A 25338-nucleotide genomic window follows, 5' to 3' on the forward strand; every position below is an offset into this window, starting at 1 on the left:
GAGCTTGTTTCTTTTGTATTCACAGATAGTATTTTGGAAATGCCACTCTGTATACTGAGTTCATTCTTGGACCTCAAAATGTAGATCCCACATGAATTATTCCCATTCTGTAATCTGTCTTTATGGAACCAGCCAATTCTAATTGCTAGACGAAATTCTATAGATACCCTAGGATGACTTACTGTTGCTCTGTAACAGGAGTCCGCAAACATTTCTGTAAAGAGCCAACTTTGCAGTTTAGCATGAAAGCAGACATAGATGATTTACGAACAAATGAGTGTCTGTGTCCCAGTAAAACTTTATTTACAAAAACAGGTGGTGGGCAGGATTTGGCCTGAGGGCTGTATTTTGCCTACCTCTGCTCTATAATATCCCTTGAAAAGTTGTTGTCGTCTCAATATTCTGCCATAAAAACATCCTTGCTATTTGTTCTGGCAGTCTTTATTCTGACTTTGTCTTTTTTTTTTTTTTTTAATTATTTATTTATTTATTTTTGGCTGTGTTGGGTCTTCGTTTCTGTGTGAGGGCTTTCTCCAGTTGCGGCAAGTGGGGCCCACTCTTCATCGCGGTGCGCGGGCCTCTCACCATCGCGGCCTCTCTTGTTGCGGAGCACAGGCTCCAGACGCGCAGGCTCAGTAGTTGTGGCTCACGGGCCCAGTTGCTCCGCGGCACGTGGGATCCTCCCAGACCAGGGCTCGAACCCGTGTCCCCTGCACTGGCAGGCAGATTCTCAACCACTGCGCCACCAGGAAGCCCCTGACTTTTTCTTAACTGACGTTGCTTATGTTCTCCAGCCTGTTCTATCTTTTTACTAGGAACCTGCGTTCTCATCAGGCCTTCAAAAGGCCGTTGATCAATTTATTCCAATATAGTTCTAAAAAAAAATCTCAAATTCAGTCGTTGATCTGAGTATCCTTTATTTGAGACAGTTTATGCAACAAGTCCACCATCCACCTCTCCCGCATTTGTTCTCATGATTACTGAACCTTGAATTCTGTTCAGGATGCCAAGCTGTTGTGAGAGAACCAGTTATGCTTCAACCTTAAAGGCATGGAGTTCTGTGCTATTAGGGAAAACCAGATGGCTCAGAAACAGAAGTGAACCAACAAATCTAAGGCCGGATGTAGAATACAGCTAAATAGCAGATTATAAATCCTTCTCTTTGCTCCCCACCTAGGAATACTCCTTCCAACTACACCTCCTAATCCTTCCCCAGGTTTCACAGCTGACCTTTGTCTCCGTGTCCATACCGGTTGGGTCTACCTCTCTAATGTGGAATCTATAACAGACGCTGCTATCCTTCATGAAGACAGTTCTTTTCTGGTGACTTCCCCCTTTCCTAGGATGCAGGTTTTAGTTCAGTTGGTATTTAATTGCCCTTGTGGTTGGCTTACTTCTTCTTTCCCCTCTTTTCTTCTTTTGCGATTGCTTTATAGTTGGCTCATTTCTAGTTCATTGTTTCTGCTTATTGCCTAATTTCTAGTTCAGAATTTCCCTTCCAGGAAGGGCCTGGGATGGGCATGGGAGGAGGAGGAGAGGTGGTAGTAAAGTTGACTGAGTTTTTTAGTGGAACGGATATGGGTGTGAATTGAAGAGAAAATGAAATTTTATATTTGTTCAACTGAGTGAATGTTTGTGCCATTTTTGGGGTTTTTTTTTGAGATAAGCAACACTAACAAAGGTCTAGATCTCAACCAAGAGATCTAGGCTAGAGATACTAATATCCGCACAGGTATTAATGCTCATGGTCGCCTAGGAGAGACGGATGAGTAAGAAGATCTGGAGGTAGTATCTTGTAAAGATTGAATGGTGACACTAAGGTAGGGCTTGAATTTTCGAATGAAGTTTAAACTAGGTCTGGGAATGCAAAGTTCTTATACCATATTTTATAGTTTTTAACTACCTTTTCTAGATCTAGCCATTCCAATCTGAGGACAGACATATATACTCATCTTAAAGAAAGCACAGGTTTAAAGTTGTTTGTTTCTTTCTCTTACACAGCTTTAAAGACTAGGGAAAAATATTTTTAAGCAACGTCCATATGAACTCTCCAAAATAAATGTGTGCCTGATTAATGCAATATATTTTAAATAAGTTGTTTAAATGTTATGAAATGACTCTGCCCTTACATAGAGAATAGTCTACCTTTCCTAACATATAAAGATGCATGCAGGTGTCTAGTTCAGGAGAAATTTTTTGGAATATCTGATTCTCCCTTTCTCGTTTTCTCTCCTTTTTTCGTTTTTTTCAAAAAAAATTTTTTTTTTTACATCCAGCACCTAGCTTACTATTATTTTGGATATGAAGGGTTAGAACTTGAGCCTTGTAGGTAACTAAGCAGATGCCATCCATTAGAGCACTTCCTATAAGAATGTAAAACTTCTCATAATTCACTTTTGTCTCTTTCTGTAAGATTCTGAATTTCTCCAGAAGGGAAATTAAGCCTTATTTCTTTTTAATTTACCTAGGAAAATAAATGTTAAGCATTCCAGAAAAAGGTGTCCTTACTGGAAAGACTTAGTGGAGTGGGCATTAACTCTGTAAATGCTGAGCAACTTTTGGAGAGAACTGCTTCCTCAGAGCATTGTCATATTTCTGAAAATATTGTGCCCAGATCACCCATATCAGAATCATCTGAGATGCTTTTCGAAAGAACACATTCTTGGGCTTTTCTCTGACTCTAGTGTATCAGAGTCTTCTGATGGGGGTCTATGAATATTTCTTATTTGTTCTGATAAACTTGCCCAGGTGACTTGTATGTACACAAGGTTTGAGAACCTCTGGCTGGGTGGAGGACGGTCTGCCAGACCATTGACAGCTCCCTGTCCTACTTACAGATATTTCTGCTGAAACTCCATGTTTGCATTCCTGAAAAAAGTCCTCATTTTACAAATCGTAAGCTAAAAATAACGGGGCTTCTGGGAAAAGTAGGTCTGGGTGAAGAGAAGTGAAAACGTATGGAACTATAATTGGAGCACTAACAAGAAAGTACAGTTACAACTCCAATGATACTCGTTCTTACCAACTTAGTCGAATCTTTATATCCTTAAACCTTGAGACTGGTACCTATTTTGCAGGCGTTGGTCCTTGAGGGCATTCTCTTCTAGCAAAGATCAGTATTAACTTCTTTATCAATTTTTTTTAAAGACTGGTACATGCCATCATTATAGCACTTCTTACAAAAATGGGGAAATACCTTTGTACCTTTTTCATCTGTACCCTCAGCTCTTCCATTTAACTTTACATAATGGAAAATGTAGTGATTCTTTTTTTTTTTTTTTTTTTATTTATTTATTTATTTATTTTTGGTTGTGTTGGGTCTCCGGTTCGTGCGAGGGCTTTCTCTAGTTGCTGCAAGCGGGGGCCACTCTTCATCGCGGTGCGCGGGCCTTTCGCTATCGTGGCCCCTCCCGTTGCGGGGCACAGGCTCCAGACGCGCAGGCTCAGTAGTTGTGGCTCACGGGCCCAGCTGCTCCGCGGCATGTGGGATCTTCCCAGACCAGGGCTCGAACCCGCGTCCCCTGCATTAGCAGGCAGATTCTCAACCGCTGCGCCACCAGGGAAGCCCGATGTAGTGATTCTTGAAGCCACTGAACTAGCTACAACTTGCAATGCACATCTGTAGGATATTAGCTTTTTTTCATAAGATCTTCATGTCTTACCATGGCTATCTCTTTAATCAGAAGAAAGCTTGTCCCTTAGTGCTTTAAATCAATAATGTGCTGATATCATGCCCCTACTTAGGACCTACTTATTAATACATTAAAACATGCTATAGCAGAACCACTATAGAAATTTTGCTTCCTCTTTATTTTTTGTCACCATTATTATGGTAAAATTCCTAAAGTTTGATTTCTCACAGTTACTTTCTAATGGTTAAATCAAAGAAGTCAACTGCATTGCTGGTGGATTTTTGTCAGAAAGTGTTGATACTAAAGATGATTTAGGAATGGCTTTCATGACCTGTCTAGAAGCTTGATTTAGGCTATGTTCTTATCTGTCAAATTTCTATAGCTGTTAACTTATGTCAGGATGATTTTCCCCGTTTTACAGATAGATCATTGTTCAACAGATTCACTGCACACTTTTGGTCCCATTACACAATATTCCCTTGTGTTATGTAAGATATTTGAGGTATACCAAAGTCATGCAAGAAATAACTTTCTTTAGAAACAGAAATTATGACCTAAAGCTAAGATATATGATTCCCAAGCGGTGGGCTTCTTCAGATATCAACCCAGAAGTGAGTGTAATGTTTACTCTGTAAAGTCTTTGTCTGAAGATTTGTTTTAAATTTTTGTTCATTAAAATCCCTAAATGATGTTTTCCAGAAATCAAGAAAAAAATTACTGCTACTTAAATAGTAAGGTTACTCAAAAAATGATTTATTTTATTTTGTCACCTTAACTGTCAAATTCAAGCACATTTCTACCAATATGTAGGTTTGGGTTCTTGAGAACCTTGGAAAATTTCATAGAAGTCCTTTCTTCTCTTTTTTAGTAGTATGACAATACTGTTGTCATTGGGATGTTAGTGTTCGTAAATCATGTTTAAATATAAAAATTAGGTTGGTGACTCTCTGTTCATAAATTCCTGAAACACAGTGTACAAAAAGGAGAAAAAAAAAAGATCTCCCTGACTCACTTTGGAGCTTACTAGCATTGAAAGATGATCCAACCTCTTGTTTTTATGAACAGGAAGCTGAGTCCCGAGAGAGAGAATGATGGTCTTGGCCACGATTGGTTGGGGTCAGTCTCTGGGGCTGAACTTGGTTCCTGAACTCCTAATGGTTTCCAAGCTCTGTTCCCTGGGGTGTGTGATTCCTTCAGTGAGGATCCTCTCTCGGCCCCTGAGTAGGAGGCTATGAAAGGTGAAGTGATGCATAGCTAGTAGTTGTACTCACCCTGATTTATCTATTTTTATACACGAACATCCTATATACCATTTCATGAGATAGAGTTGCACCGTTCTTAATATGGGAAAATCAACAGAATCGATTTCTCTCTGGGAATTGTATTAGTTTCCTGTGGCTGCTATAACTAATTACCGCAAACTTAGAGGCATAAAACAACACACATTTATTATCTTGAAGTTCTATAGGTTAGAATTCCGAGACAGGTCTCACTGGGCTAAAATCACAGTGTTGGCAGGGCTGCATTCCCTTCTGGAAGCTCTGGGAGGAAATCTGTTTTCTTGGCATTTCCAGCTTCTAGAGGCTGCCTGCATTCCTTGGCTCAGGGCCCCTTCCCCTGACTTCGAGAGCCAGCAACATTACGTCTCTGACCATTCTTCTACCGACTACGCCAGGGAGAGATTATTTGCTCTTAAGGATTCACGTGATTAGATTGGGTGAACCAGCTGATACAGCGTCATCTCCCCACATCAAGGTCCTCACCCTGATCCCATCTGCAGAGTCCCTCTTGCCATACAAGGCAACATATTCACAGGTTCTAGGAAATAGGATTGAGACATCTTTGGGAATCATTATTCCATCTGCCAGAGGAATGAATGTGCTTTCACTGGTCTTAGCTCTAAGTGAGCAGTCACTTTAAAAACTTTATGTTAATTTAGAAAGCTTTATAGACTGCTGAAATATATTGAAGGCTTAAGTAAAGATATAATAAGAATTGCTACCAACATTTATTGAGTGCTTGCACTGGGACACATACTGCTCAGTGCTTAAATTGCATGATCTTTTTAAATCCTTTTAACAGCCCTATGAGGTAGGTTCTATTGTAATCTCATTTTAAATTTTAGGAAACTGGGGTCTAGAGAATTTAAAGAATTTTCCCAAGGTTGCACAACTAGTATATGGCAGAGTGGGATTTGAATTTAGGTCTGTCTGACTCAGCCTTTTAAGCAGGAAACTTCACAACTTATATTGAGTTGTATAATGGTAAAAGTGTAACATAGTATAATGAAATATTGAGAATATAATTTATGCAGAGGAAGCCTCCTTAATAGAGTTGTTTTTAATATGAAAAATAATTTGCTACCATGAATAAAAGCTTTCAAAATGCCATTTTACCAATTGAGCAGTGTTTAACTGATTAATATTAGTTGGTTATAAATAAGATTTAGTGATCAATTCTCAGTCTCAATTTAAATAGAAAAGAAAGCTATATTGCATGACTAAGTGGAAAGTATACAGCTACCTCAACAATTTTTTAGTGCTCTTAAGAGTTAAAGATAAAGAATTTATTTTACAAGTCATATAACAGTCTAACTGATTAATAGGCTCTCCCTCTACGCCTGTCCCTACCCCAAGATGTAAGCTCCAAGGAGAGCAGGGATCTTGTTTCTCTTGTTCAAGTCTGTATCTTGAGTACTTAAAACAGTAGTATCCATTCAATAGACACTCAATAATATTTGTTGAAAGAATGGAAATCGAGAAATATCTAAGAGAATAAAGCTGGTTATCTCTATGAATGAGCCAGTATCTCGATACTAGTTGGATTTCAGAAGATCTTTTCAATATGGAATATTCTAATATGTTTGGCTAAGAAAAGACCATGTAATACATTCATATCATATGAGTAGGAAAGGTACATGATAACCCTGATAAAGCCAGTGTGTTTTTGCATAAATCTTGTGCATTAGAGAGAAACAAGTGGCTCATTTGATATGGAGTATTTGACTCCCAGACTGACTTTATTTCTTTATTCATTCTCCTATTCAGCAAGTATTATTGGGCGCTGTGCTAGTTACTAGGATAAAAGCTGAATTAAAAGAAAAAAGCCCTTGACTTAAAGGAGCCTTCTGTCTCCTGGGTGAAACAAATGCCTATAAAGATAAAATGCATTGTACTAAATGGAATAATAATGGCTTTATGGGAACACAGAAGAGGGACACTTAACTTACTATCCAAAAAATACATAAATTGGGCTAGTCATCTTGAGTATGTTTTGGGGAAGGGGTAATTTAGATTTACTGGGGAATTGCAAAGATAGGACAGAGTTCCCATATACCCTTCCTCCAGCTCCCTCTTCCCTTGATATATTGATCAAAACTGAAAATTAACATTGGTATAATGCTATTAGCTAAACTATAGACCTTATTCAGATTTTGCCATCTTGAGTATCACCTTTTGTGCTGAAATAAAATCACGTATGAAGGTGCTTCTTTTCCTTTTTTATTCTAATGCTACCTGCTTCATGCTTGCAGGGCTTTCCACACATTGTAGTATTCTTCTATGAATCTAAAATTTTTATGACTTTAGAGACCCACTGTTTTCCTTTCTTGGCCTTCCTTGTATCAGTCGTGAGGCGTGTAGAATGTTTAGTCTATTCCTTTACACTGGCAGAACTTCCCTTTGAACATTTTAGTGACCCTTCTTGATAGTTTCCAGCTGCTTTTTTTTTTTTTTGTCTTGAGGAGTGACCACAGCTATATGCAGTTTGTAAGCTGTTAATTACGTGATTTGGTGTCATTTGGATTTATATGAGCTAACATCTTTTGACTTTTCAGATGATCTATAGATCATGACAGTCCAGTCAGCACTAAAAATGAAAACACAATTTTTTTAAAGATGCAAAATGCTTGCACCACCATTTTTAATTAGATCTTTACAGCTTTGTGAAATAGGTAAGGCAGATCTAGTCCCCTCACCCCTTTTTTAAAAAAATTTATTTATTTATTTATTTTTGGCTGTGTTGGGTCTTCGTTTCTGTGCGAGGGCTTTCTCTAGTTGCGGCAAGCGGGGGCCACTCTTCATCGCGGTGCGCGGGCCTCTCACCGTCGTGGCCTCTCTTGTTGCGGAGCACAGGCTCCAGACGCGCAGGCTCAGTAGTTGTGGCTCATGGGCCTAGTTGCTCTGCGGCATGTGGGATCTTCCCAGACCAGGGCTCGAACCCGTGTCCCCTGCATTGGCAGGCAGATTCTCAACCACTACGCCACCAGGGAAGCCCCCCTCACCCCTTTTTATGGATAAGATTATTGAGGTTCAGAGTGCCTCTTTGGTCCCACAGACCAAACAAGCATTAGATCCTGGGTCTGCAAACTCCTGATTTTTCCTGTTCATAGAGACTATGAAAAGCTATAGGCAGAATCACAGAATGTTATGTGTGGAGTTTAGCCAGTTAAATTCATGGACTAGAAACCATTAGCAAAGAAGCCAATTAAACTTCTTTCTACATAAAAACAAACAAAACGAGATATTTCTAGTGGCGTGCCAGTGTCCCTGTGGAGGAAATGAAAGGCAAATGTTGACATGCTAAGTAAGCTTCATTTAGGTTTCTTTTGTGCAGTGTTTATGAATCTTTGTGCTGAGAAAATGTGATTGCAATTTGAGAACCAGTGGGTTATCTCAGAGTGTACAGGAAGCAGCTCACTTGTACTTTCAAGGGATGCTTTAGTGAACTAATTTTTTATGTCAAATAAGGGGAACTGTGAATTCGAAGTCTTCCTTATTGTGATTGTGTGTGTGTGTGTGTGTGTGTTGTCTGAAACCAGACTCCTTTGGCTCTGATCTTATAGTTTGGCTTCCAACGACTGTGCAGGAAAGCGTCACAGCCTTGTAGCTCTGTTAGACAGGTCACAGAATTATATTGCTTTAGATGATCAATGATGTAGCACAGATTTTCTTACTGTAAACAATCTGTTTATTTGACTCTGGTCATTTTCTGCCTCTTCAATGAATTTGTGACGCTGGGAACGCTAAGATAAGAAACTTGCCTTTCTTAGTCTTTCCTGTGGGGTAGCAGTAAAATGATAAGGATTGTTAGTTGTTAGGTTGTCGGTGGACCAGCTTAAAAATGCAAAGAGCTACACAAGCTTTAAAGATCCTCCGAAAGTCAAACTTGGGCCCTACTTAAGGAGGGATTGCAAAGCTGGTTATTTAACTATAGTAAGCAAAGCAGAGACAGATTTAGCTTTGATCTGGTTGGCGTCAGTGAATTGAGAAGCCTCCCTTCAATCCTGGCATGCACTTTTTAAGTGTCATTCAGTTTAATAAGTTATCTGTGAATAAAATAGAAAAATAAGGAACATGGTTGCCAGAAAAGTTGACCTGCCTAAATAACAAAGAAAGACACTTTTGAGGTCCCGAAAGGAAACACGTTTATTTCATGATTAGCTCTGCTAGAGTGTTTTCTTCTTCACAGGAGAAGTAGGTTTTAAGTGGCTATGTGAAAAGTAGATGATGGGGTACTAATATTGGTATTAATTAGGGCTTTGTTCAACAGCAGTGCTTTACGTTTTATGCAATGCTTAAAAGTTTTCCCACAGCTGTTATTGTTTAAAACTAGTTATAATCAAGTGTTAACTAACTCATCTTAGCTGGGAATTTCATCCAGTACAGAACATCAAAATAAGGTCCTTCTCTCAAAGGAAGAAAGAGAATTTTAGTGACATCAGTTAATTAAATGATTCTAATTCCATTTGAACAAAGAAATAATGGTCATAGACACATATTATTAACACATCAAGGTCACGCTAGTGTCCTAAATTTACTTAAGTCATGAGCACATCAGAAGAGAAGACCCCCATTACCAGAGGAAAATAAATAAATAGAATATCAAACTTTCAGTAACTGGGTATTTCTCCAGGTCTCTCTTTAAGTGACATATTGGAAGTGAATATGGAAGGTATGGATAGCAAATGAAGGGGAAAAATAAACCCTGCTTTCTGACAACAGAAAAGATCAAATTTATAAACTTTTGTCAAATGAAATTTGCCACACGTCAATTAGGTCAAACTGTAATGGATCCATTTTAACCCTGTGTATTGATGGCCTTAAGTGAAGCTTGCAGAACAGCTTCTTTATGTCCGTAAGTGAGATGTCCTTATAATTGGGAACAGCTGTGCTGACAGCATTAATTAGGCAGGCCTGTTGAACACTTACCTTAAAGCTGCCAGCAACGGTGCCGTGATTGACTCCAGCTTCTCGGCGATCTGCCTTTACACCTGGAAAGAACATCAGTAATCTCTTAAGGCCCTCTTGTTGCCATGTCCTCACGTGGGAGCTATTGCATTTCAGTGAACACTGGAGTGATATACAGTCCACCTCTGTGGCATTTGGTGGATGGCAAACAATCACACAGTTCAAAAAACAATTTTTTTGTATAATATCAATTTCAAGTATTCTGTATTGTTGGTTTTTTTTTTAACATCTTTATTGGAGTATAATTGTTCACAATGGTGTGCTAGCTTCTGATCTATAACAAAGTGAATCAGCTGTACATAGACATATATTTCCCCGTAAGTCATCAAAGTAGCTTAGAAGAGTCAGCCAGTTTCATATCAACTTTCTCTCCCAGACTATTTCTTGCACTTGGAATAGGCAGAAATGATCTGTCCTGCGGTGTATGCCAGGTTTTATCAGGGAAATATGGACACTATTAACATATCGATAAATTAAATCTTACGTTTGACATATAAACGTATCCAACAGAGCAAATTATTCAGTTGATTGCCTAGGAGGTAAGAGCAGGAGCTCTGGAGTCAGACTTCCAGGGTCCAGATACTGGCGCCGCAATATGCAAGCTGTGTGACTGTGGGAGGTTGCTTTACCTCTCTGTCTCTGTCTTGCTGTCTGTAAATTGGGAATAATGGTAATAATACATATCTCCTGGAATTGTTACAGAACTTAAAAGAGTTAATGAACATGACTTTCTTAGAGCAGTGTCTGGTTCATAGTAAGTACTCAACCAGTGTTAAATATTATTGGGAGTTTATTGCGGAAAGTACTAAGAGAACCTTATTTTAACTTCATCTCGTAGGTCTTGGGACCACTCTTATAGTAGTTTTATAATTTTATCTTTGACCCTCAACTTATGAAATAACTGGGTCAAGCACTACAGAACTGTATAGAAGAAGAAGATTGCTAACTTCAAGAAACATAATATCAATTTTTCAGGCTGAAAAATTCTCTTACCTAGTAAATCTGCGCTCATTTCCCTTGTGGAATTGTACAGTGTTGTAAATCTCTCGCAGACACATGTGGAGAGGTGATCTAGTTGATATAGCTTATTATAAGAGACTTAAAATTACCATAGTGACTATGAAATGGAGTAATCATTCTAGAGCTTTAGTCTGCTATCCTCCTCCCCTTTTGCTTATCTCCACCTCAAACTGTGCAGAATTATCCTCCTGGAGGGAAAAGTCCTGGGTTTAAATCCTGGTCTGCAGCTTGACAGCCTTGTGACCTTGAACAAGCGCCTGGATAACCCCCATATCCTCACCTGTAAAACAGAAAGAATAATTATCCATCTTACAAGAAATACATACAAGGACAAGGGAAGAGGGAATGTGACACAAATGGTAAATCTGGGATATACGTTGATGGTAAATAACTTAATAGTTAAGGGAACAAATTTAGACCTTATAGACTGGGGTCAATCGATGAAGACAATCGATCAACTTTGATTTGAAGGCAAAAGAGATAATATTAATGTGTCTGCTTCTCCTGCTGAAATGGAAGAACAGCCTGGCTTCTGTGGGAGACTCTGAGATAAGGTACATTAAAGGAGATGGGGAGGAATGCCATTCGAGGACCAGCATCTTAACTGAGGCAGGAATCAAGTAGAGAACACTCTAACAGTGATGAACAGATAAGAGAGCTAGAGGAGAATATAAAAATTGCAAAGTAAAGGCAGTACTGCTTATTGGGCAATTTTCCAGTTAAATTTACATTTCCTCCCTATTAACATCACGTGGCAGAGAGTGTAAGAGTCCTAATTCAGTGGAATGCATAAAAACAAAAAATAACATCACTGGGGCCCTTTGATCTCACATTTAAGAAGTCTTTTGAGAAGGTGGGTGTGGACTTTGGCATAATGTTTGGGCTGGGTCTCTTCTTTATCAGTATCTTCTAGATCCTTCCTTCTACTTATTTTTTCAGCAAACACTTAAGGTCTTACTTTGTGCTAGGTCCCTGAGATACTATATATCTTCCATCTGATACATTTAGACATTTGGATGTTTGGATATAGTGCCAATCAAAATGGACACACCACTACCACCACCATCAAAAGCCTAAGCCTCCAAATAGGGACTGTTACCGCCTACTAATAACTGCTCTTACCTCACCTCCTTTGATTGGGGAGGGATAGATTCCTTAAATGGTTCTCTGTTGTACATGTGCCTCCTCAGTGCAGCCTGTTGGGTGTGGTGTTTAGCTGTAGAATGTGATAAATCATTTTCTATGACCTTAGAATAAGCACAGTTTTTGACTAGCCTGTTTGTGGCTCATACCCTAGAAATGAGCATTTAAAAGAATCCTACTATTCAGCCAACTTGTAGCAGTGAACTGTGGGAAAGGAAACTCTGAGCTTGTCCATGTGTGAAAATCCCCACCAGTGGAGACTGAAATGTTTGGGAAATCAAGGTTAACACTAGTAAGATGCCAACTTTGGCTGTAGAGGTACTACCGTTGTGAATAATAGAAGTAAAATGCTAAATAACACCCCTGGTTTTATTGTTTTCTGTTGTATAATGACACCTTCCATGCAGATGTTAAGAGGATTGTTCAAAATGCTCGTAAAGGTGTTAATTCAGTAATTCACACACATCCTTGTATAAGGAGTTGGACATGGAACTGCTAAAATGGTATTTCTGGGTCCAACTATCTTCACTATACCTTGAAGCCTATTCTCAATGTGTTGACTGGTTTAGTTTGCTGCCAATATTAGGGAGTCAGCTTGAGAATACTTTATAATAAATCCCTGAACTTTATAGTGACTTTCTCACAAGTGGAGGCACCCACATGCTTTATCTCATTCTCCAAATATCCTTGCTGAATACACAGGGGCACGTGGTAGTTTCCCATTTAAGCTCACGGGGAACTCTAGTTAACCGGAGTTAGGAACAGTCTATCTGAAGGATGATTCGGCTAGATATAGGGCAGCATGAGCAGCTGGTCACCACATGTGGCAACAAACAGTGACCTGTGGGATGGTCCTTAACATAACTTAAGATCACACACTGCCCCAGTAGCAATAGTTTTAATCCTAGGTGTATTGGGAAATACCATTGCCACTAGAACTTGCTGCCTTTTACATGGCTATATTTACAAAATTGAAACCTGATAAGATAAATTTTCCCTTTTATAGTCAAATTTGTGAGTGCAGCCCAGAAGAGACGACCAGATGGCAAAGCCTAAACTTTATCTACTCTCTTCATTGTGACCAAAATCTTCTTGAGAAAGGAGTTTTAGAGACTTTGGTCACTTATTTACCTTTAACATGACTATAAAAAAGAAAGGACATCCTTCTGCGTTGTTGAGGACTGATTAATGATATTTGTGTGACTTTTATCAACTAACGCAGTTGCCAGTCACCAGTTTTCACTGTGAGATCTGCACGTGTGCGGTATCAGGCTTTTAAATGGATTTATGCAGGGAAGACTTCACTGGGGTCGTAGCTGAAAGCTCACGGTTATTTGATAATATTTTGCAGGTTTCCTGCTTAGTTTGTTCAGAGTGTTGAGGCTCTTCAGATTAACTGCACAGACGCGGAGAGTTATAACATGAGCTAGCTTTGCATTGTCAGCACCTTCAAAGAACAGAAATAATTTATCTAGTGTCCCATGCTATCGGCACGTCTCGGCAGCATACACATGCTAAAATTTGTTTCCTGTTCTTAACAATACAGTACAATATTTGATATAGCAGTACTGAACATATTAAAAAAAAATAAGTGCCCAGGAGACAAGTAAAACAAGAGGATTGCTTAGATGAATGGTTCTTCTTACAAATTTATTTCACCTTTATTACAAATATTTATTCACACATGAAAGTATTGGAGTAAATGAGCCTAGTGCCTTCAATTTTTGTGTGGTGAGCATGTAAAATAATTTTTTTGGATTACTGCCACAATTTTTTCTACATTGTGCAACGTATCAAATAAAAAATGTAGACATGCAAAAATAGACTTTACTACCCCTGGTCTTATAAAGTTATACCGGAGTGTTAGAAAGTACTTGGTGGCGTACTTTTTCAGTGAAATAAATGAGATTATTTCATGCGAGTAAACTGTATACGTGAGAAATATACATACTTCTAAAATGTATTCTAGTAACATATAGTTATTATTTTGTAATCTAATGGAAGAAAATTTATTGAAAATTGTCTCACTATGAATAGAGGAGAAAAAACACACAGACCATATGTGCTCAATATTAGTTTGTATTTTTATCAAGTCTGTGAAATATCCAGGGCTATTCTGTTAGGATGGTTATATGAGAGGACAAAGAAAAATTTTTGTTGTTGCCCAGTCTATAGGATGCTTGCATTTGGGCTTCACCTGGAGTGAGTGAGGAATTTTTATGGTACTTTTCTAGAAGGTACCACTGACCGCACAACACCCATGAGCCAACAGTGCAGTCAGGTGGCTGGGTTGGTGGGTCACAGATTTGTTTCTCCATTTACGGAGAATTTTGAGTTAACACCTTAAAACAGCTGTTCTCTGAAAAGCTGGGTATCATCATGTCATAGGTGATTTCCCCTGAAGACATGCAGGGACATTATGACAAGTGGACTTCTAAGGAGGCAAAGTCAGAGTAGCCGGGAGCTCCTGCGCTTGTGACAGTCTTGAGACTGCATGCACGAGAGAAACTCAGGCTAGTCAATAGAGGTATATCCGAATCCCAAACATCAAGAAATATTTATACAATAGGTTCAGCTTAAGGGGTGGATATTTTAGCTAAGAAAGACCTTGTATCTGAAGGTCTGTGCCTCGTTAAGTCATAGATCATCTCTTAAGGGCAAAAGATGTACTGGTCTTTGCACATGAACCCCCAAAGGAAAGGATGGATGTGTTGATCTGCCAGATGAGTGATTATTTTCCTTCCACCAAAGGACCTAGTGGGATTGGAGCCCCAAAGTCATGGTTATCAGGTTGAACATATGAGGATTTCAGTGCCATACCACTCACAGAATTTAAATGGAGGATATAGTCTTAAGAGCTACATTTGTGAATTATAACACAAATATTCCCAAGAATCTCCATGACTGCAAACTTAGCCAAGACTTTAAAAGTACTTAATGAAATCCTGAGGCTTTTTTCCATGGCAGAAAGACCAGATGGAAAAGGCAGAAAAACTAAGAGAAACCACAACTCCTTTTTTCCTTTCTTTCTTCCTTCCTTCCTTCCTTCCTTTCTTTATGCATGCATTTCCTTGTTTGCTGAATCATGTGAAATTTAGTTGTAGACATGATGACATTTCACCCCTAAATACTTCAGCAGATACTGCCTGAGAACAAGGACATTCTTCTGCATGACCACAATGCAATTATCACACTTGAGAAATTCAATTTTGTTACAGTACCTTTATTCAGATTTCCCTGATAGTCCCAATAATGTTCTTTATAACTATTTCCCCCCTAAACCAAGGTCCAATCAATCGCTACACATTGCATTTTTTTTGTCAAAGTTCCTTTAATCTAGGTCAGTTTCACAGTCTTTTATCATTCGTGACATTGGCATTCCTGAAGCCTAGACCAGTTGTTTTTGTAGAATATCCCTCAATTTGAATTTGTCCGATTGTTTCCTCACATTTGAAATCAAGACTCTTAATAAAGAAATAAGAAATAAATAAATGAAGACAGGGGGGTAAAGGGAAGGAGAGGTGAGAGAAAGGGAGGGGGGAACAGAATAAGAGAAAAGAAAGTAAAACGAGATGCAAACAAATTGCATGAAGATTTCAAACAAGAAAACAATATCCAGTAGATTTGTATTCAGGCTGTATTGATAAGCAAATGAATGGAGTGGTGAGTGAGGGGACATGGTACTTATTGAGAGTTAAGGACATCTGAAATATTGTGTTTAGAACATTTCGCATAGAGACAAGGGAAGAAACCTTGAGAGTTTGGGTTGTGTGCCAAGTTAAACACAAAATTAAGTGAAAACAACAAAAAAATGCAAACTAGTTCTTTTAATCTGTACATTAAAAAAATGAGGTGGTTTATTTTTCTTAATATATGTAAACCAGTTTTTGGTGCCCTTTAACGCCAGCAGATTTGTTTCTTTAAAACCCTTCGCCAGGTTTACAAAATTGAAAATGATCTTAAGGCGTTAATAGGAATATACAAATACTACTCCAGATGCATGAGAATTTAGTGTTTTTTAAAACCTCCGAAACAGAGATTCACAGACCATATCTTAAAAGGAAGACTCCTAGAAAAGCTCTTCAGGAAGTAAATCTTATTTTCAAGCTGTCAGGAAAAAAAAAAAAAAAATAGAGAAAATCATCAGGCATCAAAGGCTAAGAACAGATGAAATACGTTTCCTAACTCGCTGCTGTGTCTCCATATTTGATGCCTGCTTCTCTGCCTCCTCTGCAAATAAGTAAAAAGAGGGACACGTAATTGTAGGAATACTGCAGAGAAGCCACACGTTCAAATAGTTTTTGCTGTACTTTACTGGAAATTTTATATGCTCATTCCTGACATTTTGGGAGGATTTTCTTGGTAAGGGCAGAGTTGTAGAAAAACAAACCTACCCGGGGTAGGGAAGGTACTCCATTTCCTGTTGATGTCTAACGTGGCTCTGACTGCTGTCCTTGGAGTCTGGAGGCTATACGCAGTGAATAATTGCTCACTGGATCCAGGAGGTGCAGTCTCCTTTGGTGGGTTTGAGGAATTAACTTCCCATTAAGGCTTGAACTGGGGCAGAAGTAGACTTTGTAGTTGGCTTTTCTAAGACTCAGTGGAAACAGAGATGTTGAGATCTCAGGTTCTGCTGTGTTGATTAGTAAGTGAAATTTTGTGTGCAGAGGAGAATCCATTTGTTACGCTTTTATTTTTTAAACTGTTTTATTACGAAAAAATCGGACATACTGTGTAGAAATGTACAAGAAATCCCTGTTTCTACCTATTGCCTAACTTCTACAATGATCAGCTTCTTGGGAAAGATTTTTCATTTTTATGCCTACCCATTCCCCGCTACCATTTCATGTTGAAGTAAATCTCAGATATTATAACATTTTATCCATAAATATTTCAGTAGAGAATAGATATTCTTTGAAGCAGTCTTGCTTAAAGTAGGAATGGTATATGTGTTTAATGTAAAGTGTCCTACAAATTAATGTACAATTTAAGTGCTTCCAGTCTCTGTTGAGAAGGTTTAGAAGGGTGAAATCCAATCAAACTGATAATTTGACAGGAGGGTGGTGGCCTTCTGGAATGGTCATTCTATGTTTGTGGAACAGTAACTGTAGGTCGTAAAAGAGTGATGTCACCAAAGAATTTCTGTCTTGAAGAAATGAGCATTGTTAAGATTTATGAGTCCTCTTTGTTCTTTGGGCTACTTCTGGTGATAGGATAGTCTGACTCTCCAGAATGTTATAACCATGGACAAGAGATACTTACCTGTCTTTGAAAATAAACTTCCCATTTAAAAAATGGGTATGATACCTGCTGTACCTATTCACAGAACTGTGATGAAGATAAATTGTAATCTGGGATATGAATGTGCTTTAAAAATAATGGCCCAGTTACATATTCTTTTTTAGCATAGGATTTTGATTCTTTGAAATGACCGGTGTTCAGAATTTTTAATGGTATCAGAATGTAAAGATTGAGGAAATTAGTATCTTGAAAAAAAAAAAAAATATATATATATATATAAAATATATGTATATATAAATTTTGGGAATTTTTTAAAGAATGATTTTTTATTGAAGTAGAGTTGATGTACAATATTATATGTTACAGGTGCACAATATAGTGATTCACAATTTTGAAGGTTATACTCCATTTATAGTTAATATAAAATATTGGCTATATTCCCTGTGTTGTACAATATATTCTTGTAGCTTATCTTCTACATAATAGTTTGTACTTCTTAATCCCCTACCCTTATATTGCCCCTCTCTGCTTCCCTCTCCCCACTGGTAACCACTAGTTTGTTCTCTATATCTGTGAGTGTGTTTTAAAGAATAATTTCATTATCTAAGTTCTCTTTTCTTTTTCCCCCTGAATATATTTTATGTGAGCATTTTATTCTTCTCTAAGTTGAGATACATTTTGGTTGACACCCCCCCCCTCCCCTTTTTCTTTTCTCTCTCAGTTAGTAAAGCCTTTGGGAATGGTTTCTTGATCAAGCTTACCAAAATTAGTATGTCTCTCTTGGAAAGATTACCAGGTGATCAGAACTTTTTTTCCTTCTCTTTTCTTTTTTAGCCTTGCCTCCCCGATTGAAAGAGATGAAAAGTCAGGAGTCTGCAGCAGGTTCAAAACTAGTGCTTCGGTGCGAGACCAGTTCTGAATACTCCTCTCTCAAATTCAAATGGTTCAAGAATGGGAATGAATTAAACCGAAAGAACAAACCACAAAACATCAAGATACAAAAAAGGCCAGGGTAAGTATCATGCATATCACAGCAGGCGCAATACCTAGCAATAGAATGATGTAAAATATAAAAGTTACAAACAGCCTAGCAAATACGTACGCCATCAAAAAATGGCGTATATATATAATAAGTGAAAAGATTTTTCATTATGTGGTGGCCAGAGATTGTGTCATTACATAGGAAAGAATTTAAAGTTTCTGATTCTTACAACCTCTGGACGAAGAAAGGAAAGGATGGATGTGGAAAGAACTGTAGGGTGTGGGTGGAAATAGAAGGGATGAGGGAAGGTAGTATTAATAGCAGCTGTTGTAATACTAAGTAATAGGTGAGATCCTAAAATCCCATTTATAGAGTACCAGTGCCTTGCACAATCAAAATCCTGACTTTGTTATAAAGATCAATAAATACCTAGATTTACGGAAAGAGTTAGAATGTAATCAGTCGCTTTTGAACTATTTTCAAGTAAAAGTTTAGTACATAAAATACCTAATAAGAATGTTTAACTGACAGTTCTATTAAACTATATCACCATTAGAGCAGATTAAAACATCCAGTAATCCTGGGTAGCAAGAATCTTAAATTTTCCTGCCCTCCTTGAGGAGATCCATATTTTGGAAGGCTTCATGTGATTCCCTATAACATCTTGGTAGGTATGTTCTATACCTACTCTAAAATGATGCTCTTTTCTTATTCCTACAGTCTTCATTTTTATTTTTCTCCTTATTTAAGAAATTTTTCTTCTAATATCAAACTACATTTTGAAATGATAGAAGAGCTAAATATCTTGGATTTTTGCTTGTGAACAGTCCTTTAATCAATGTGACACGTATCATAGTGGCTCCAAGCTCCAAGATTACATTTTCTCTACTTCAGAGGATTCCAGTGAAATCCCAGCTATGATAACAGAAGCAGCAATGAAAGAATCTCTGCCTGGACTTTGATTTTATAGGACATCTACCAAAAAGTCACACACTCTTGCATGAGCAAGAGTAAATGAAGTGATTACAATGGAAATTTAATTTAATCTTAAAGTGTTTAATGACTGTAATAACCATAATTAGGGATGTTTTTCTAGTTTCCATGGTTTTAGTAACTACACTGCTTATTCTTGTTATTGATTGTGTCAGTACAATCTCTCGATTTGGAAGAAGAATACAGCGTGAAGGCAATATCACTTTCTGTAGCAGGTGGCACTTCAAAGATGCAAAAAAATAATGCTGTAAAGTGACAGGGTATTTTTATACATAATCTTATTTGTTTGTTTTTTACAACATTCCCCTAGGTAGTAAGGACAGTTTACTGCACATGTGACTCTCTAATTTTGCAGATTAAGTAATCAAGGGTCAAAAAAGTGTTGTCTTGCCTTGAGTCACCCAACTAGCTGTGACTAAGCTGGAGCACAAATCTATTTCTTGGATTCCTTAATGCCTCATTCCTTCTTTAAAAATGGAAAGCAGACACATTTAATAACATGTGTCCATGTGGGGAGGGGAGGAGATAGAGTGAACGAATTGAAAAAATAAGCATGATTCTTCTAGAGAAGTTTCACAACAGCAAAAAATACTTTTAGATAGCTTTTAGTGTCTGTTTTGTTTTTCATCAATTAGCCAAGTTAGTAAGAAACTCAGTTATCTGCACACGCAGGGTGATGTCTCATTCATTTCTATGTGTCTGTCATATAATAGCAAAAATATGTAAGTGCCCACGAATGCTAGGAATGTGGAGAAACGGAAGAATCCTAGGTGTTATCTTTACACTCAGGGGGTCATAAGATTGTAGAGAGATTATCCAGTTCAGCCTTATATAAAACATATGAGTTCCAGCGATCAAGTGCTGAAACCCTGCTAGGGCTGGGGAGCGTCAAGATTTTTAAGCAGCCCATCGGTTTACAAATAGTGATCTAAAAAATGCATTAGTTATATTGAGGTAAATTCTGCTTTATGGTAAGTCCAGCTTGAATCAGGGAGATGAAATATCTGGCACTTCACATCAGACAATAATACTAAACACTGAATTGTAGGTTACTGATGGCTAAGTGCCATGGGAGTTGGGAAGTGCGGGAGACCCGGAGAGATTCAGGAGTCACTGTGAGGTGGTAGATTTGACTCTGCTGAAGGCAGAGAATCCCTCTGGCTGGGTGGGTGCGGTAGGGTGGGCGGTTATAGAGAAGAGCAGAAACCACAGTCAGTAGCAGGTTCTGTTCATAGGGCAATAAAGAGGCCAGTTGGGTTGGGCCAGTGGGGGAGTGGATGGGAAATTTTGTCCTTTATTGGACAGATGCTGCGTGTCGGCCCTGGGCTAGATGCTGGGTCCACAGAGATGAAGAAGAAGTGCTCTCTGCTCTCAGAGGCTTGGTCTCAAGAGGGGAGGGAAATGTAAGCAGTTGTAATGCTCAGTTGTAAATTCAACGATAGTGATGATCACGGAATGCTGTAGAAAGAAGCTCACACGGGCCGGGGAGAGGACCCAGTCCAGGACTGCGGAGGCTTCCTAGAAAGAGGGGAGGAAGAAGAGAGGGAGGAGAGGATTATCTAGACTGAAGGAACAGAACAAAGCAGCTGCAGACTGCAGGTATTCTAGGTGAGGATGCCCGGAGAGAAGCTAATGAGGTTGGGTAAATAAGAGGACAAAAAGGAACAACCGAAAAAGTGAGTTGCCCGGAATGAATATGGTTGTGAAAGAGAACATGTATAGGTAAAGAGCTAATTTGTTGCATGGCTTGGATGACATATAAAAGTGTCATTGCTATTCAGAAAAGCATTTTCGTATTGGCTTCATAGGCCCAGACAGCTAAGAGCACGGTCTACATATTAATAAAATCCCATTATCCCGGAAAGGCCAATATTCAGAAATTACTTCTTTAAAACAATAGCCTTGCTGGAAAGAATTAAGTGGGAACAAGAAAGACTTTTATTCAAGTAATGTGACTGTAAATTACTCTTGGCAAAGCATTGAGCATATTTGATCCTCTGAAAAATACGATACTTTGTGTAAAGTGGGCAGCTACTGATAAGTGACCAGCTTATTGGGTTTCAGAATTGGGCATTCTGTCATTTCTGAAGTTGTATCTTTAAAAAAAAAATTAGTGCTGTCACCTTAGGACCAAACTGAATCTAAATTTAATTAACATTTGCAAGATCCTCTATTATTTCAACTTAGAAATATAAGAGAATGAATACTACTGTTATTATACCCATTAAACAGTTAATATCCCGAGAATGAAGGCCATTAGGTTGCTTCCTGTAGATATAATGTTAATGAGTGGTAACACTTGGACTTGAAGTCATGTCTTTTCACAACTACTTGTTATTTTGCTGTAGCATCCAGTAAAATCATGACTTCAGGCAAGGGGAATGTTCAGGCTTAGGGTAAAGTCTTCAATAAAAAACATTCTTGTTTGTCAGCTTCATCTACATTACTCATAATTCTTCATTACGAAGATATTCAAAATGTCAGTGGTTTGCAGTGGTTTCTTGCTTACTTGACTTAACTTTATCTTACTACATTTGCCCTTAGCCAGCAGGCCAAGAAGGGATAAACTTTAACTTAGACTGTGATCACAAGCAGAGGTGAATTTTAGTGTGAGGTTTAGGATTTCCCTGGGATTCTCTTTATTTAAAGTAAAACATTGACCCTCTTCCAGTCCTTCGCCTACGTTTCTTTTTCACATTTTATAATCTCGAATGTTCATAGCAGCCAGAATTTCCTTTTAATCCCTTAGTGTTATGAAAAGATTTTATACCAATAGGGAATTGCTATTATTTTGTAAAGTCTTATCCCCCTTCGGCCCCTGCTCCTACTAATAAAGGACATTCCTACATGTTCTTCCTATGATTTTGCATTCACGTGCGAGCCTTTGTTTATTTTATTTGGCTAAGCGATGTGTGGGACCAATGAGAAGAAATGGAAACTGCCCTGGTCTTAAGTGTCTGCTTATCCCCTTGTTCTTGTTTTCTTTGCCTGGTGGACCGTTTTGATCAAGAAAACTGGTTAAAGAGCTTGGTGTGTGACAGATCATATGTGGGGGTCATCCAGTTGGCCTCATTTGCATACCTGTTCTACATCAGCCTTATTAAAGTCCGACTTCCTGTCGTTTGTGTCTGGCGCACACTTTTGGATGCCCTTAATTTTGTATCAGCTCTTCATTTCTGTTCTCACATTTTTTTTTTTTTGGCTGCGCCACACGTCTTGTGGGATCTTAGTTCCCTGACCAGGGGTCAAACCCGGGCCCTCGGCAGTGAAAGCACGAAGTCCTAACCACTGGACCACCAGAGAATTCCCTGTTCTTACACATCTTATTTTTGTTTAAAATTGATTCTAACTGATTTGGTCAAGTTAACAAAATTTTTTTAAGAAATTATTTCTCCTGTTTTCAATTGTTTCAGGTTTTTTTGACTCTATAATAGAAAAGGTTTCTACACATCCCCTTCTTTTATTAGTCGAGCCGCTCTGACAGGTCATTTTAACTTTATATGTAGGAAAGTCTCAAATTCTTTGGGTATAAAATGGGAATACGCAGTGCCTGTTTCATAGCGTTTATGTGAGGCATTTTATGCAGTGCCTGGTTCTGTAGAGTTTCACAGCTGCTGCAGCGGCAAGTGACTTCATTCTGGTAGAACCAGATGGCAAGTGACAGTCTCTAGTTTGCACTATGAAATCCCTCTCTCTCTTCTTTACCCTTCTCATCATAGGCAATTCAACAGTATCTGAAAGCTGTGTTGAACACACACACATGCAAGTTCATATGATTCCTTAGAGATCAGAGGAATGGAATTTTATAAACTGAGGTGATCAGTTCTATATGCATTTAAGTTGCCTTAGCCTGTAAAACATGGTGGAAGAATCAAGTTAAGTAAGAAAAACGAGATAGTAGCTATGGGAGCCTTGAATCTATCTTGTCAGTGAGCACTCATTAGAAGAACACAGTTTGCATTTTGATATTAAAAAAGAAAAAGAAGTTAATATTGATAACTGTTTGTATTAATTTATTGTTACATTGTTTTATTTTTTTCTTATTCCAAACCAATGCGTGCTTATCATAAAAATCTAAAAATTGCAGGAATGTAGAATGTAATTATAATAATAGCCAACACTTATTTGGAGCTTACTCTATTTCAAGCATCTTTTTAAACATGTTACATGAATTAACTGTTTTAAAACTTTTAGAAATGAAAATCCACCAAAACATTCACCCCTCCCAGATCCCCAGGTAACTCATCAAAGAGCAAAAAGTTAATTTTGTGATTGGAAGGGAGTTCATTAATTCTTCCAAGTTAACTTTCTTCTTTTAGGCAAGATATGGTAGCCTACTGAAGACAGTAAAATAAGACTATTATAACCATACTTATTAAAGTCCCAGATTGTTGCAGTGTATAATTTTTAAGAAGGTTTGTCTATTTCTACTCTCTCACTATTTCCCATTCCTGCTCTAAGACCCAAGGATTGAAGAATCTCATAGTTAAATGTATCATTAGAGTTCAAAGGGGCCCTTCACGTCCCTGGAGAATTTTGAGTTTCCATTGAACTGCAAAAAGGGTTGCCAACCTTTTTGACATAAACACTTTCTCCCTTCATAATATTTTTAAATACGCATCTCTCATTTAAGCTTTCATTTTAAAACAGGGTTTGTTTTTTCAAAACTAATTGAAACCACTGATCTAATTTAATCTTTCTCTGCCTAGAGATATTCTCGTTAGGAATTGCTTGACAGGTGGCTATCCAGACTTGAATCTTTCCAAAGAGAAAACCTAACTCTTTCACAAGACACCCTATCCATTTTTGGGCGCTCAAAAGGTTCTTCCTTGTATATCATCCAAAATGTGCCTTCTTTTTCCTGTAAGAGACAATTCTACCTTTAAGAGCTTCACCAAATAATTTCCTTTTCCAGATAACAACGATGAAATGTATTTAAATATATCTTGTTCATAGCTACCTGCCAGTGGAACCTCTGTTTCTTTAATAGCATCTTCTCTAGTGATAAGATTTCTAGGCCCTATTCAATTCTGATCACCCTCTTCTAAACTCCTCTAGCTATTGATATTTTTTTAATCAAATGCCACTTTGAAACATAATGCAATACTCTAGATGTGATTCAGCCTGTGAGCAGTGTATTGAGACTTTTATCCAATTTGATTTGTGCTCTTTTAATATTAATTTGGCCAAACAGTGCATACATTTCTTTTTTCTTCTTTTTTAAATAGTTGTTTAAAATGGAGTAATGTTAAACGTGTAGCTAATTGAAATCCTTTTTTCTGTATATATTGTTGTCAAGGCTCATCCCTCCCAGCCTGTATTTCTGCTACTGATTTTTGAACCTGAATGTATTTGTTATGTTTATCTTGATTAAATTGATTCTTGGTCTTGGCCCATTGATGCTCAGTCCTAGAATTCCCAAGGGTGTCTCTACAGAAAGGATTCCTTAGTCACTTGTCATGCCTGCCTTAGAAATTCACTGTAACTATTTGCATAAAATGACTAAGAGGTAGGTTGTAAAGAACTCTAAGTTTGTTTAATGCAACACTTATTTCAGCATAGAAAATTACATTTTTTTTCCTTGTTCTCTTTCTCTTTCTGTTTTTAAGCATAACATTTATTTACATTCCTTGGAATAGTATTCCAGTAAACACTGCCCAGGTCTTTTAGGAGAATTTTGATTTTAAGAACTATCCTTCTAAGATTAACTGTAAATTAATGTTAACTGTAAGTTTGATTACCATGTTTCTTTAAGAAGATTCTCATGAGAGAGGTACTCAAGGCTGGCAGAATTTAGAAAACAGAAAAAGAGAGCAGCTCCAGGTACATGATCATGAAAGGCTTGATGAAGGAACTGGCTCATGAGGTGGTCCTTAAAGATCAGCCAATATCTTGACGGGTAGAAATATGGGGCCCCCATTCTAGGAAAAAGAAATAATAAGCAAAAGTACCAACATGGAAGGCAGGTAGAGGTGGTTCAATTCAGTAGACTGGAGGAGAAGAGTAGAAATTAAATTTTGAACAATTGGTCCAACTTGATTAATAATGTTATCTGACAAGAAGACCAGAAAATTCACTT

The 25338-nt window shown here is 38.0% G+C and overlaps 1 protein-coding gene across 4 annotated transcripts in view; it reads left to right on the forward strand.

Moving 5' to 3' along the window:
* The window catches only part of NRG1 (neuregulin 1), a 1029871-nt gene that overhangs the window by 851814 nt on the left and 152719 nt on the right, over positions 1–25338 (forward strand). For all 4 annotated transcript variants that reach the window (XM_059909709.1, XM_059909712.1, XM_059909713.1 and 1 more), the window contains exon 2: positions 18119–18296. In XM_059909709.1, coding sequence (XP_059765692.1) covers positions 18119–18296 — 178 coding nt within the window. The remainder of the gene's footprint in view (positions 1–18118; positions 18297–25338) is intronic.

The sequence above is a fragment of the Balaenoptera ricei genome, chromosome 21 (assembly GCF_028023285.1).
Source record: "Balaenoptera ricei isolate mBalRic1 chromosome 21, mBalRic1.hap2, whole genome shotgun sequence".
Taxonomy (NCBI): Eukaryota; Metazoa; Chordata; class Mammalia; order Artiodactyla; family Balaenopteridae; genus Balaenoptera; species Balaenoptera ricei.